We start from the raw sequence: 15,429 nt of genomic DNA on the forward strand, positions 1-15,429 counted from the left end.
GGACGACCCAGGTCTGGGTGGTCTTGAATTGCCAAGGTATCTGGGATGGATTTCTGCAGGCAAATTTACCTTATCTAGGTGGGCGGTTTATATCCTTATCAGTTGGTTGTGAGTTTATTGTGTGGATGTATTGTGGATTGAGAATTTAACATATAAATCTGATTGCTGGGTTACAGTTTGTTGAGTTGGGAGTTTATACTTTAACTACCAGGGGGAGGTTGCTGCGAGTGTGGGCAGAGTCCGTGGCAGGGAGCTGTGCTAGGCCAGCTGCTGTTGGACTTCTAGAACCATGATTTTACCGGGTAGCCGGAACCAGAGAGTTCAGTGCTAGCAGAAAGCCTCTGGGAGAGATGCTCATCTTAGATAAAATAGTGCTAGTTCTAATGGCCCGTGGGAGCCGGAACCAGTGACAGCCAGGGTACAACGTGCAGGAAACGTTCTGCCGCATTTTTATTTTTACTGCAACATAAACAAACACCCGTAGCTGTGCCCCAATAAAACTTTATTTACAAAAATAGTCCAACCGGGTTCCCATGCTGCCGTTTGGGATCCCCTGGCAGAGACAGTTATGGGATGGGGCGAGGCAGAAGGAATATTCAAGGTTGAACCCAGGCTCTCTCCCTAGCTCTGATAACTGCCTCTTCAGGCTTGTTATTGCCTGAAATTGTATGGAAATATTCTAGTATATTGTTCGGTTACAGACTTCCAGCCTGGGGTGCGTGAGGAGGTTGGTGTGAATAGGGGGTGGTGTCCTATGAAGATTATGGAGGGGACTACATCATCGTACAGACAAGCCAAGTCTTTTTTTTTTTCTTTCTTTTTTTTTGGAGCTGGGGACCGAACCCAGGGCCTTGCACTTGCTAGGCAAGCGCTCTACCACTGAGCTAAATCTCCAACCCCACAAGCCAAGTCTTGATTGACCTTCAGTCACTTGACTTCTGTGAGCCTCTATATCCTCAGGAAAAAGCTGAATGGTAGGAACCTTATAAGTTGGTACACGCATACATCCAGAGCTGGGCAAAACCCCAAGATAAGGCCTGACAGAAGAGGTGGTCTGTAAATGTCTGTCCCCTTCCCCTGGTCTCAAACATGGGCTCATTACTTTACAGCAGCAGTTCTCAACCTATGGGTCACAACCCCTCTTGGGTTGCATATCAGATATCCTGCATACCAGGTATTTATATCCCAATTCATAACAGTAGCAGCATTATGAACTAGCTGCAAAAATAATTCTGTGGGGGTTGGGGATTTAGCTCAGCGGTAGAGCGCTTGCCTAGCAAACGCAAGGCCCTGGGTTCAGTTCCCAGCTCCGAAAAAAAAGAAAAAAAAAAAAACGCAAACCAAAAAATAATTCTGTGGTTGGGGGTGACCACATGAGTGTCTTAGTTAGGGCTTCATTGCGTGAAGAGATGCTATGACCAAGGCAACTCTTATAAAAGAAACATTTTTTTTTTTTTTGGTTCTTTTTTTCCGGAGCTGGGGACCGAACCCAGGGCCTTGCGCTTCCTAGGTAAGCGCTCTACCACTGAGCTAAATCCCCAGCCCTAAAAGAAACATTTTAATTGGGGCTGGCTTATAGTTTCAGAGGTTGAGTCTGTTACCATCATGGCGGGAAGCTTAGCAGCGTCCAGGAAGACAAGGTTCTGCATCTCCATCCACAGTCAGCCTGCCCCCACAGTGACACACTTCCTCCGACAAGATCACACTTCCTAATAGTGCCACCCCTATGGGCCAAGCATTCAAACACAGCAGCCAATGGGGGCCATGCCTATTCAAACCACCCAGCGAGGAACTGTATTAAAGGGTTGCAGCATTGAGAAAGTGGAGAACTACTTCTCTACAGCATAGTTCTCTATAAAGTGCCCACAAAAAAGATATACTTCTTGGGTTAGTGTCTGCATTTTGAGATCATAAACATACCAGAAAGAAGTCAAAGTAAAAATACATTGTTAGGAAGGCATGTGGACCAAAGACCTAGAGAGCTGATTTGGTCCCATTTTGCATGGTTTTAAGGTAGTCTGCCATAGTTTGACTTATTCTGGCTGCTTAGGGCTGACGTGACACTTTTATACTGCATACATGAGGCCCTAGGTTCGAGCCCAGAACTACATAAATCAGACATGGTAGGGCAAGCTTGTAATCCCAACACAATGGAGGTAATAGCATCAGGGGTGTACGGCCAGCCTTGGTCACATGGAGTTTGAGGCCAGTCTGGGATTTATGAGACCCTATCTAAAGGATAAGATAAAAATTCTACAGAATACATTAAAATTAAAGAACTGGGGTTAAATGCTGATAACACACACTATATACACACAAGCAATTGTCAAGGAATGAATAATATATTCAATAAAATAAAACGAAATCTGGCCTCCCTTTCCCTGGTCTGTTTCATTCATAAATATCGAGTGGCACAGTTATGTACCGTCCATCTTTGTCCACCCCTCCACCCTTGTCCACTAATTGGGGTGGGGCCAAACATCACCTACTTAACTAGAGTACATAACTCTGAAGTAGCTGGACAGAGCATAGGCCCCGCCCTTCTCCCCTGAGGCCCCGCCCCTTGAGATACCACTTGTCGGCGTTGGGAAACTAGCCCCGCCCCTTCACAGAGGCCACGCCCACCCAAGAACCACACTTCTTAGGGAATCGTCCTTACCGTTGGGTGCCAGAAGGTGGCGCTAGCGCACAGATTATCTTTCCCTGTCAGCCAGGCCCGCTCTAATACGTGTGACCCCGCCCACTCGAGGCTCCGTCTCTGCCCATTGGGCGCTGAGGTGTCGGGTTCTGTTCGTCTCGCCCGACTCCCCTCCCTTACAGGCTCCACCCCCAGAGGCCCCGCCCCCTCGGAGGCCTCGCCCTGTCCGTTGCGCGGCCGGCAGGAGGCGCCTGGAGCCGGGCGCTAGCTCGGCTAACGGCGGGCGTGGGAGCCGCGCGCGGGGGACGCCGCTGACGGGCTGCGCTGAGGTGAGTGCGGGGCGCGAGAAGGAAGGTCAGCGGAGGCCGAGGATGGCCCAGGGGGTGCCGCTGGGCGACTCCAGGGACCCGCGGAGGGTGCGGAGACCGCGGGCTGAGACACGGGTGGCCGGGCACGCGCTGGGGCGGGGCCGCGCTGGTCACGGTCCCCGCGGCGAGTCCGGGAGCGATAGAGGTAGGCTTGCTCGGTTGCCATGGAAACCGGCGAGCGCACGGGGCCTGGAGCGGCCCGGGGGAGCTGCACCTGAGCCGGGTTGCGTGGCCCCGTGGACTTCCAGGGGCGATCCGGGTTCCGTCACTCGTGGCAGAGGAACCTTTCCAGGCCTCAGTTTACCTGGTGGTGCCTTGGAGGTGCAATCTAACCAGGAACATCTCGAAAGAGCTCCAAGGCGGGAGTCCCGCACTCTCCCACTAGGATGGTGGTGAAACCCCCGCCTACACCGGTCCCGCATCGTGTCTCCTCCCCATCCGTGTGCCCGCGAGAGGCATTGTTTCTCCAGCTATTTCTGTATCATTTCCAGCCAGTCCCCCGACAAGTGCTGCGCCTGAGACAGATGCTGAGCTGGAACTCCGAGGCCCTCAAAGGGATCTGGCTTCTGTCCCTGGGGAGCCCTGGGATGGGGGCCTGACAGGCTGCAGACCTGCCCGGCCCAGACTCTCCAGACTCTGTCGCCTGTCGAGTGTTTGGTTAATCTGAATTACCAAAAAGAATTTGATTACTGGTGTCTCAGTGCTGTGGGCCACCTTTTGTGCATTCCAGAGAGGAGCTTGTCTTTAATCCTACTGGGAGAAATCAGTCCCTTTTTGCTAAGTGACTAGCGGACCAAATGAAACCTGATTGAATTATGCTCGCCTTTAAAGCTTCCCTCCAGCTGGAGCCATAAAGATAGAATTTGTGGATGAGGGGAGGAGGCTAATGTGCCGCCTGCAAAGTTGACTGCTCAGTTTTTCTTCTGTTGGAATGATAATGTGTTCCACATTGTCCTGTTGGAACAGAGACGTCCCTCCACCCATGTCAGCCGTCATTGACCTCACTGCCTGCCTGGTCTCTGTGACTTAACCTTACTTTTTTTCCTTTCTTTTTTTCTTTTCTTCCTTCCTCTCTTTCTTCTTCTTATTTTTTTTTAAAGCACAGTTTCTGAGGCAGCCCCAGCGAGAGCCCTGCATGTACTCTTGACTCTGTGGGACTTGAGCTGTCCTCAAATGTTTGTGTGTCAGAGGCGAGAATGAGACAGAAAAAGGAAAAGACAGGTCATACTTCCAGAAAAACAGATCTGGTTACCCAGGGCGTGCTCTACTCTGTAGGACTTTCCCTGAATTCCAAGTAGCCTTTTGAGAAACATTTTTGTCCTGTTTGGACAAACAGGCTATACTCTTGATTCTGCGATCAGGAAGGGAAGTGGCCTGTGAGCAGGTGGCCACCCTTGGCGTCACTCTTTAGTGGCTGGCGAGGATAGTCAAAAAAAAAAAAAAAAAAACTTTGTGGATAATCTCAAAGAAGTGAGAGTTCAGCGTTCACTGGGACTCTGGGCAGTTGCGTGAGAGGAATGAGTTGCATCCACCCAGGTTCTATTATCTCCTGCTCTTCACAGTTTCCCCAACCCTGTCTGAGAATCCCTGTGCACTTCTGAGGTCCTAGTTTGCACCCCGTGACCCTGAGACCTTAGCAGGGGACCTAGTAGTTACATTATTGTACGTTTCCATTTCTCTCCTCTTTCTTATTTATTTATGTATTTTGAGACAGGGCTATATGTAGCCCAGGCTGGCCTCAAGGTGCACAGTCATGGACAACTGTGAACTTTTTAAAAAAAAGTTTATGTTGATTTATTTATTCTTTTACTATGCATGTACATTTTACATTGTTAAAGATTAACATTTAATTTTAATAATATTACTGTCTGTTGATCCATGCGCATGTTCAATTGGTACTCATGTAGCAGTCAGAGGACGACTTTTGGGGAGTCCATTTTCTGTCTAGCATGTGAGAGGTGGAAATTGAACGTTCGTTTTCGTGCTTGGCAGCAAGCACCTTTGCCATCTTGATGGCCCAGTGACCTTGACCGTCTGCTTGTCCTGTCTCTACCTCCTGAGTGCTGGAATTATATATGAGAACCATGTGGGCTTCTATTTCTCCTCCTCACACTTTCTTTTTTTGAAGCTGAGGGTAACCTTGAGTTCCTCATGCCTCTCACCTTCAGAGGACTGGGACTTCAGGCATGCATCGCCATGCCCAGTTAGCATTTCTGTTTTGTTAGAGCAGATCAACAGTTAGACCGAACCAGCCTGCTCAAGATGTGCAGCCTACGTGGGAGTTGCCCGCTCACTTCTGCGTAGGATCTGGGCCGTTTAAACACTGGAGTGTACTTGGTGACATTTCTCTGGCCTGAGGACAGTTTGGCATTGTGTTTACATTTACTCCTGGACATGGTCTCCAGAAGCCATGGCTTCTATGGCCACAGGCTTCAGTGACTGAGGCACATCGTTGCCCCTCTGAGTTAGACGTCAGACACTGAGGCTCCTCCAGTGGAGATGTCCCCTGTGCTACAGGAAAGTGGCAGGGGGCCCGAAGTGTTGTGGAGGGCCGTGTCATCGGAGATTGTGTTCTGGTCTAGAGGCTTCCAAGGAACGGGTGTGAATGCACGCAGAGGCCAGGGCTTTGCCTTGGGAGAGATTGATTACTCATGAGTTGTTCACCTTGGGTTTCTGAGACAGAATTACTCAATGGCTTGGGACTTCTTGTCTTCATTTCCCCTGGCTTGGATTTTCACATGGGTTCTGGCCATAGAACCATGCCCATGTTTGCATGTGAAGGCACTGTCTGTGCTGTGCTGTGCTGTGTGTGTTGGAAGAGGGGGCAAGTGAGTGTGTGGGAATATGTGTACTGGAACCTACACAAGCAGAGGCCAGAGCAGTAGAAGCTGAGAGCTTTCAGTATCTACCTGTCTCTTCCTTGGAAGCCTCTGGTCTAGCCCACATTCTCAGATGACACCGTCCCACGGCACTCCATTCCCTCCAGCTGCTTCTGTGAGGCACAGGGGACAGCTCTGCTGGAGAAGCCACAGTGTGTGGAGGCAGATGTTATCCCCAACGCTGAGGGTGCGGGCATGCACAGCTACACCCAGCTTTTTATGTGGGTGCCAGGGGGTTTGAATTCAGGTCGTCTGCTTATCAATGGAGCCACCTTGCCGGCTCTTTGAAAATGCTTTTGTTGTGGTTTAAGTGACAATCCCATGCAGGGGAGCATAATCAATCAGTCCTAGGCTTCTCAGGGGTTCTTGAAGACGTTTGTCACAGCATCCTCGGGGGAAGAGACACAATGCTTTGCACCCTCCATAATTTTCTTCACTGAGACACACAGCCTTGTGTTTCCATTTTTCTATCCACCTTCTCTGGATACCATCTATCTATAGGCAAGTTCAAGTCTCCTAAAGCTGGTCCATACATACAGCATGGTGGGCGGTGGGTGTAAGTAGGAACTAGAGACAGGCAGTTGCTGGTTTTCAGAGCTCAAGCATGAGTGTATAAAGCACACTGGAGGTTCTTGGAGAGCCCTGACTCCTCCCACAGGGCTCAGGCGCCTAAGTCAGCGTCTCTGGAGGACTGGTATGGGGGCCTGCTTTTTCAGCTTTGTGATGATGGGGCTGCTGGTGGGGAGAGGCCTCAGGAAAGGAGCAGGAAGAAATCTGATTCTCAGCGAGGGTTTGGAGGTCTGGACCGTTGCATTGTCTGGCTCCCTGTGGGGTCTTTGTTTTGAGACAGGATCTTGCTGTGTTTGTGGCCTCTTGGACTTGTCTGGCTTCCAACTTAAGTTTCTCTTGCCTTAACCCCCTCTGAGTTGCTGGGATCACAGTATAGGCATGGCCACATCTGGCTCCCTGAGGGTTTGTCCTGTCTTGTTTTATTTTGTTTAAGAGTAGGTCTCTTGTACCCCAGGCTGGCCTGGAAGTTCCTGTGTAGCTAGGTTGACCTTGAACTCCTGGTCTTTGTGCCTTCACCTCTCAGCTGGTGTAACTGCAGATGTGGACCACACGCTCTGCTTTACCTAAGGTTTTTTTGTTTTTGTTTTTGTTTTTTTAAACTTATTTTGTGTTTTGGTTTTTAGATTTATGTTATGTGTATGAGTGTCTGCCATGTGTCTCCTGTTCTCAGAGGTCAGAGGAAGCATCAGATCTCCAGGAATTGGAGTTACTTATGGGTGTGAAATGCCACGTTGGCGCTGGGAACTGAACCCTGGTCCTCTGCAAGAGCAGCACATGCTTTTAAGCATTGAACTATCTCTCCAACCCCAAGAAACAATCACTCTTTCCTTCTGAATATTTATTTGACATGTATTGTATATGTACACACCCCATGACACATATGTAGAGATTGGAAGACAGTTTGGGGGAATTGGTTCTCCCCTTCTTTCTCGTGATCCCTGGGTCAAACTGAGGCCAGTAGACCTGGTGGCCAGTGCTTTTACCCACTGGGCCATCCTATTAGCCCCTGAGAGTCTTGCACCCTGAGTGGTTCTGTTTTAGCCTGCCACTTCTCCAACCCATAACAATGTGGTTGAGTGGAGGCTGGGGACCTAAGGGGAGGTTGGTGACTTAGCTAGACTCAATGTGGCAGGTCTCTGTGGTGCTTTCTCTGGGTCCTGAGTCACTAGCAAGTGTGTTCAACCTTTTGACTTTGCAATATGATGTCATCTGCAAAGCAGACACTTAAGCATTGTGCAAAACAACCAAACCACCAAAAAGCCACATGTTTCAAGTAAGTTTGCAGTTTTGTTTTGGACATGCTTCATAGCCATCTTTGACTGCATATCATCCCAGGATTGCAGGTTGGACACACTTGTCTGGATCCTTCTAGAAAACACTCCTCTCGGGGGTTGGGGATTTAGCTCAGTTATAGAGTGCTTGCCTGGCAAGCACAAGGCCCTGAGTTCGGTCCTCAACTCCGGAAAAAAGAAAAAAGAAAAAAGAAAAGAAAACACTCCTGTCATGGCTCACCAATCTATCTGCCTTTGTCTGTGGTGCAGGAGTCGGGTGTGGTCATCAGGAGATGAGTGCATGCAGCTTTTCTGTTTCATCCTGTCTGGTGGCAGTGCCGAACGAAAGTCCCTATTTCCTTCTCTGGGCTCTCCAGCCCCTGCAGACTGTTGTGAGGGAGATGATAATTCCACTTCTAAATCCCACAGGACATCAGTCTTTAAGATTACAATTCTGCTGTACACAGACTCTTCCTGCTCCCTGGGAGTTCTTCAGGAACCAGCCTCTCTCTGGAGGGGCTTGGGTGGCCGGGTGGGTGGCTGGATGTGGTGGGTGGAATGCACACATTCCAAGGATGCTTCCACCAGCCTTGGAGGCACCCTTTGTGTTGTTCCTCCTGGCCTAGTGGACGAGCCCAGCTTCAGCCCTAGGGAAATGTCTCTTCTGATGGGACAAACCTCCTCTACCAGGGATCTCTTCCAGTCAAGATCAGTTTCCTCTGCCAAGTCATGGGGAGCAGCATTTTCTTGGGGTTTGTGTTTCTAGTTTGCATGCCTGTGTGCCTGTGCGTGCGCGCGCGTGTGTGTGTGTGTGTGTGTGTGTGTACCTCTGCCGATTCGGAAGCTAGGAAATCTTAGTCTTACTCTTCAGAGATAGGGTCTCTAGCTGAGCGTGGAGCTAGGTCGTCAGTCAGCTCTCGCAGTCCTCCTGTCTCTACCCCTCACAGTGCTGGGGTATGCCCAGATTTTTACATGGGTGCTAGAAATTTGAATTTCAGTCTTCATGCTTACACAGCAAATGCCCTTACCCACAGAACCATCTTCTCAGTCCCAGGGTTGTGACGCTTCCTCCCACCTATTTTTTTTTCTTTTCTTTTTTTTTCGGAGCTGGGGACCGAACCCCCTCCTATTAATAATAATAATAATAATTATTATTATTATTATTATTATTATTATTATTATTATTTCTATTTTTATGGCTGTGGCTGTGACCATTTCCCCAGCTCTGCTTGTGTTTGGGACGAGCTTTGTCTTTTGTATAAAAGGCTGGTATAGATAAAATTGAATTCACAGAAGGTCAGGGCTCTGTTCCCAAGTTGAGTATGGCTTGTTTTTTGTTTGTTGTTGTTTTTCTAGCTTTGACATGGCTAGATAGTGGGCATGTCCCCCAGGACAGAGAACTAGCCCTACAGATACTGTGTCCTTTGTCCTGTCTACCTGCAGTCACTGCTCCTGTGCCCAGCCCTTCTCAGAAGTGATGCAGCCCAAAGGCAGATACAGATTACTAGGACTTACTCCTGCTTCCTGCCACTGGCTTTCCCTGGAAGCACTTTAGGCTATCAGATCCCCCATTGTCTCTTGCACCTCACAGGCTCTGACTTATCAGTGCCATTGCTGGGATCTGGCTTCAGGTGGTATGGATGCCAGGGTGGCTCAGGACTGTTTTCTCTGCTGGGATGGACTCCTGTCTCTGTTGCTTCTGATGTCCTTGATACTTGGCCCTAACCTGTATTGCTTTGTCGTCCTAGGCTCCAGCCTTCCCCCAGCCACTGGTTGAAAGCCTCAGTGGTTATTTATGAGGACGCACTCACCATGTTTTATGGGACTCAGTTCATCATGTCTCCTCCCACCAAGAATAAACTGAAGCGACAGAGCCAGCTACTATCTTCTATGCTGTCCCGGACACTGAGCTACAAGTATCGTGACCTAGACTCCACCTTCTGCAGCCTAGGTGCCAGTGATGACCCCTCGGAGCTCTCCACGCAGCTCTCAGCCCCTGGGGTCCTGAAGGTGTTTGGGGACAGTGTCTGTACAGGCACCCACTATAAGAGCGTCCTGGCCACTGGCGCTTCCAGCGCCCAGGAGCTGGTGAAAGAGGCACTGGAGCGCTATGCCCTGGATCCCGAGTGTGCCAGCCAGTATGTGCTATGTGATGTTGTGGGCCAGGCTGGGGACTCTGGGCAGCGGTGGCAGGCCCAGTGCTTCCGAGTGTTTGGGGACAATGAGAAGCCCCTCTTGATTCAGGAGTTATGGAAGCCCCGAGAAGGCTTGTCCCGGAGGTTTGAGCTAAGGAAGAAGTCAGATGTGGAAGAGCTGGCGGCGAGGGATGTGGATACCACCACAGCAGGTGAGGAAGGGGCGCGGGGATCCAGTGTGGAAGGATGGCCACAGGGTGACAGGCGAGGGAGTAGAACATGAGGGAAGGGGGAACAGTGGGGCTGTGAAGAGTCATTGTTGTCGTCAGAGGTCTGGGTAACCTTACTGGCCATGTGCATTAACTGTGGGACACTTGGTGGCCCATTCCAGTGGCTTCTGCTACCTTGTATAGAGTGTTAGGCCAAATCCAGCCCTTAGTCCCAGAGACCCGTGGGCTCTGTGTTGTTGACTTTCCAGAGAGTCCTCTCAGACGTCCTAGGAATCTTAGGGTGGATGGATAGAATGACAAAGAAGACCCTTGTCATAGAGCCTCCTGACATTGCCAGGTCTAAGGGACTGTGGTGCCAAGTGGCTGCAGGAGGAGCTGCAGCAGCTCAGCAGTGCCTCAGGTGGCCTGGAGGTTGGTTGTCATACTTCTTGGGGACTTCAGTAGCAGGACAGCTTGGCCTCAAGGACGAGGTTGGTGGTTTGGTGCTCATTGCATAATTATTCAACTGATGGGAAAAAAATAGTTATTTTGCCAGAATTTATTTTTTTCAAGTACCCAAAGGTTAGTTTTTAGTTAACTCTTTGGAAGAAACGTTTTAGATTTATTTTACGTGTACGATGTGGAGGTTAGAAGTCAAACTGTGAGAGTCAGCTCCCTTCCTTCCACCGTGTGGGCCCCAGGAACCGACGTCAGGCCATCAGGCTTAGCGGCAAGTGCTTTTACCAAGCCATTCCACTGACTGTTTTAAAAAGTGTGTGTGTGTGTGTGTGTGTGTGTGTGTGTGTGTGTGTGAGAGAGAGAGAGGGGGGGGGGGGGCAGACAGACAGACAGAGAGAAGGGTGGGTACACAATGTTATGGTGCACTCAGGGGACAACTTTGTGCATCGAGTTACCTCTTTCCACAGTGGGTTCTGGGAATCCAACTCCAGCTTTTCAGGCTTGTGAAACAAGGGCCTTTACCTGGTAGGCTATCTTCCCGGCCCCATATGTTGTTTTCAGAGACTTCCTGTAGCCAAGGTGTGGTGGAAAACCTCCCAACAGTAAGGAGGCTGAGGCAAGATGGAGAGTTTGGCCAGCTTAGACTGCAAAGCAAGATCCGTCCTTACCTCATGGTGTGTGTGTGTGTGAGATCTTGCTGTGAGGTCAACAAGATTTTTGAGGAAAGAGGTGGTGTGGGCTGGAGCTACATGTGTATGCAGATAGGGGCGTGTACACATGCATGTGTACACACGTACACTTGCACCCAGGACTTTGATATTGGGATGTGGAGCATTACTTTGTTTTGCATTCGCTTGTGTAATGGGTGTGTGGTGCATGTGTAGATGTGTGTAACTATGTGTGAACAGAGGCCACAGGACTTTAGGTGTCCCTCCTATATCAGTCTTTATTCCCTTAAGGCAGAGTCTTACGCTGAGCCTGGAGCTAGGCTAGTGGCCAGAAAGCCTCAGTGGTCTGTGTGACACTCTCAGTGATAGGGTTATAGGTACAAAGCAGCACCTAGCATTTTATGTGGTGCAGAGGACTCGAACTTATGTCTTCATGTTTGCATAACAAACATTCTTACTCACTGAACTGAGATCTCAATCCCCTGAGGAACATTTTGGGCATTCTTTTGCACAAAGCAGGCCTGATGAGACAATCAGAGGGGCTGCTGCTGGGACCCTGTGTCCATGGGTCTGTCATTAGATCCTTCTGTTGTGTCATCTGGGTGAGGTAGAGCTTTGGCAAGCCTGTGTAGTGATGTATGCTGGCTACTGTGGGTGTAGTATGTAGATTTTTCTCTGTCCACCTCATTCAGCACTGTGCTCACATGAGGCCAGGCCAGAGGAAGTTCCCAGCTCACAGCCTCTCTCTCTGTAGCTATGAAAACCTTTTCAATAAAGAGTCCATTCTTCATTGGTTAGGCTGAGTGACCCACTTCTTGGACTGTAGGGGTCATGTTACTGCCCAAGCAGGCCCAGCCCAAGGGATGACTTTCCTGGCTGTCATTCTTCTCTGGGTGTGATGAAGGTGCCTTGTGCCTTCTGGCCAGGGCAAGGGCTCTGAGAATTATACTAGATTAGTTGTCACAGGAATGCCCATTCTGCTGTGGCACCTCCTCCCCACGCTTTCTTTCTGGCAGTCCTGGGGAATTGAACCTAGGACCTCACCCATGCTAGGCAAGCACTCTGCCACTGAGCTGTAGCCTCAGTCTTTGCCCATGCTTCTTACCCAGCATTACAGCATGTTATAGAGCCTCTGTGTAGGCCTGGGGGATGTAAAGGCAAGAGCCAGCCTGGCTCAGCTGGGGAACCAAGGATGCCCTTGTAACAGGCACCCAGGTAACACAACACCGTGACGGACAGACTGGGCCTACAACTTACTGTGTAGACCAGGCTGGCCTTAAACTCACAAAGATCAGCCTGCCTCTGCCTCCTAAGTGCTAGGATTAACGGCACTTGTCATACAGCTGGGCGCAGCCCAAGTCTTGTTCGCACATAGAGGCTGCTGCTGCGTGCTTTCAGGAGCTTCTGTCAGGCTTCCGAATTAGAAGCACCCGGATGGCGATGCCTGAGGCCAACATGCCTTGGGAGCAGGAATGGAGGCTCCAGCTGGCAGTTCACCTGCTTCTAGTGAATCGTTGGGGCACTTGCCCTGCACCCATGGGAATGCCCTTTGCCGTGTTTGGGCTCTGTTTTCCATAAACATTGCTTTTTTTGTGTGGTGATTTCCTGATTTTCTAGCTTATCAAAATATGGGCTGCCTGTTTGGGAGGCAGGCGGAGGTGGAGGTGGAACACACTGGGTTGGAAGGCAGCTCTTGGTAGTTTCCCAGGGGCTGGAATTTAGGGCCTGTGCCACGAGGAGAGGGCTCTGTGTCCTGTCGGTGAGATAAAGATGACAATCGCTCGCATGCACTATGGGGAGAGTGACGGCAGGGCCATGTGGTGTTTGTCAGCACCTTGGGAAGAGTGAAGGATAAGGCTTGCTTATAATCATGGGAAGAGCAAGTGTGAGGTCAGCAGAACTGTTTGGGGGCTGGTTCTCTCTCTCTCTCTCTCTCTCTGTGCACTCACGCGTGCATGTGTGAAAGTGTGGGATTGGAGATGGAACTAGGGGCTTGCATATGCTAGGCTGATCTCTATGACTGAGATACACCCCCTCCTCACTGAGAGATTCTAGGAAGATGCTCTACCACTGACTGGGGGATTGTTCTACCACAGAACAAGGTAGACCTTCTTTTTTCAAACTGTTTTTTACATCTGTATGTGTGCACACGTTTAGAGGCCTGAAGAGAGGTTGGATTTCCTGAAGCTGGTGTTACCGATGGCTGTGAGCTGCCTGATGTGGGTGTTGGGAACTGAATTGGGTTCTCTTGAAGAGTAGTAAATTCTCTTAACCATGGAGACATCTCTCCAGCCCTCCAGATCCTTTTTCATTTTATTTTGAGACAGGGTCTCATTATTTTTTTCCAAGCTGGCCATGGTCTCATTATGTAGCCTGTGCCAGCCCCAAACTTGTGATCCCCCTACCCCATCCTCCTGATTAGTTAGGATCCCAGCTCCATGTCACTATGCCCCACTGCCCTTTATTCCTTATGAGAGTGGCGTTAGCTCTGGTGGGAGGTGTCTTGGGTATACTAGTATGTAGCACAGCTCCTCTGGCCCCAGGCTGACTCCCTGCATTCTAAGAATAATGTCTCCACACACTGCCACACATCCTCTGGTGGGCAGACCTGCCCTCCATTAAGAGCCCACTTTACACTTCAAAGGCCGAACTTACTCAGATGATTGGCTTTTGTTACCCAGCATCTTACCTTGGAGGCCAAGCAGGCAGCAGCCTTTAGGCTGTTTGTGACCCAGGATGCTTTGAGGGCTGAAGACCTTGGAAACTCAGTATCTTGAGGATGGGGAATGGGTGGAACTGCCGTTTGTTCTGGACCTTCCTGTTCAGCCTTAGATGGGCTCCCTTCCTGGAACAGGATGGCCTTTTTGGCTTTGGGTGTCTTCTCCATAAAAAGGCAAGCATTTAGGACCACTGAGATTTGAAGCTACAGACTCCATGAGAGCAGACAATGGACTTGTGACCAAAGAGCAGCCCATCCAAAGTCTGCTGTGGTGCCTGACATTTATTGACATCAATGAAATGTGTTGGAAGATGGCTCAGTCAGTTAAGTGCTTGAATCCCCACAGCTCTGTAAAAAGCTGCATATGGTGGCCTGCACAATAATTTTCAGTGCTGGAATATGGAGACAGGAGTTTTGTAGACTCGCCAGTCTAGGCGAGGCAGCTAGTTCCAGGTTCAGCGAGAGACCCTATCTCAGAACATAAACCGGGGGACAACTGAAGACAGCAGATGGCTCCACATGCTCACACAGACACAGACACAGACACAGACACAGACACACACACACACACACACACACACACACACACACACGGAGGAGAGAGGTCCGCTGTGGGATTCAGCTTTCATGTGTACCCAAGATTCTAGGTTGGGCATTTTCTGATAGAAAATGGGGAGTTTATACATGTTCTGCTCAGCTCAGTGTGGCCAGGAGACACATGCCTCTTGGAGTTGGAGGTGGCCAAGGTTGTAACAGAGTGCTTGGCTCTAAACCTGTATTTTTCCATGAACTTTGTTACCTAAGGGCAGGCAGCAGCTTGGGAACTTCCAGGAACAGGCCACAAGGAAGCCTGCTTCTTCCATGTGCTGGCCATGTCTGTGTCCTGTCCTCAAGAGACACTTCCTGTGCCCATTTGCTGTTTGAGTGCTTTTTTTCTGCTCTTAACCAGATTTTTGAGAGAGGGTCTCTTGTACTCCAGCCGTCTTAAGTTCACTGTGCAGTGGAGGGTGACCCTAAGCTCCTGATCCTCTTGCCCCCTCCTTCCTAGTGCTCAGAAGACAGGTGGGCACCACCCACACCTTGAACCTGCCTTCTGAGTAATCCCTGTCTTTGGGTTCTGGTGGAGGTGGGGGAGTGGCTGCCTCTCCTTGGTCTCCTTGGCGGTAGGCTCATTTCTGGAACTAGTTACTTCACACGCTTGAGGGAAAACCCGAAACCTGAGCTATTCTTCAGTAGCCTGAAACAATTTACATCAATTTATAAAGACAGAGGAGGCAGGCGGGCACCTCTATCCCATCACACTGTCATGAGCCACTGCCAGATAGACATATGGACAATTTTCTATGTTTTTAAATTTGTTAAAATTACATTTATCATTTGGGGGGTGCACACTGTGGCATAAATTTGGAGGTCAGAGGACACCTTGTAAGAGTTGGTTCTCTCAGGCTGGAGAGATGGCTCAGCGGTTAAGAGCACTAACTGCTCTTCCAGAGGTCCTGAGTTCAAATCCCAG

General features: G+C 49.9%; 1 protein-coding gene across 2 annotated transcripts in view; it reads left to right on the forward strand.

Annotated features, from left to right (window-relative positions):
- The first annotated feature begins 2,869 nt into the window (after positions 1 to 2,869).
- Positions 2,870 to 15,429, forward strand: part of Radil (Rap associating with DIL domain) — a 64,150-nt gene continuing 51,590 nt past the window's right edge. The window contains exons 1-2 of one of the 2 annotated variants that reach the window (NM_001037218.2): positions 2,870 to 2,967; positions 9,475 to 10,073. In NM_001037218.2, the coding sequence (NP_001032295.2) occupies positions 9,539 to 10,073 (535 nt within the window). In that variant the 5' untranslated portion in view covers positions 2,870 to 2,967; positions 9,475 to 9,538. Of the gene's footprint in view, positions 2,968 to 8,295; positions 8,479 to 9,474; positions 10,074 to 15,429 lie in introns of those variants that run through there. The other variant, XM_017598319.2, reaches the window with a different exon arrangement.

This window comes from Rattus norvegicus, chromosome 12 (assembly GCF_036323735.1).
Source record: "Rattus norvegicus strain BN/NHsdMcwi chromosome 12, GRCr8, whole genome shotgun sequence".
NCBI classification, from domain to species: Eukaryota; Metazoa; Chordata; class Mammalia; order Rodentia; family Muridae; genus Rattus; species Rattus norvegicus.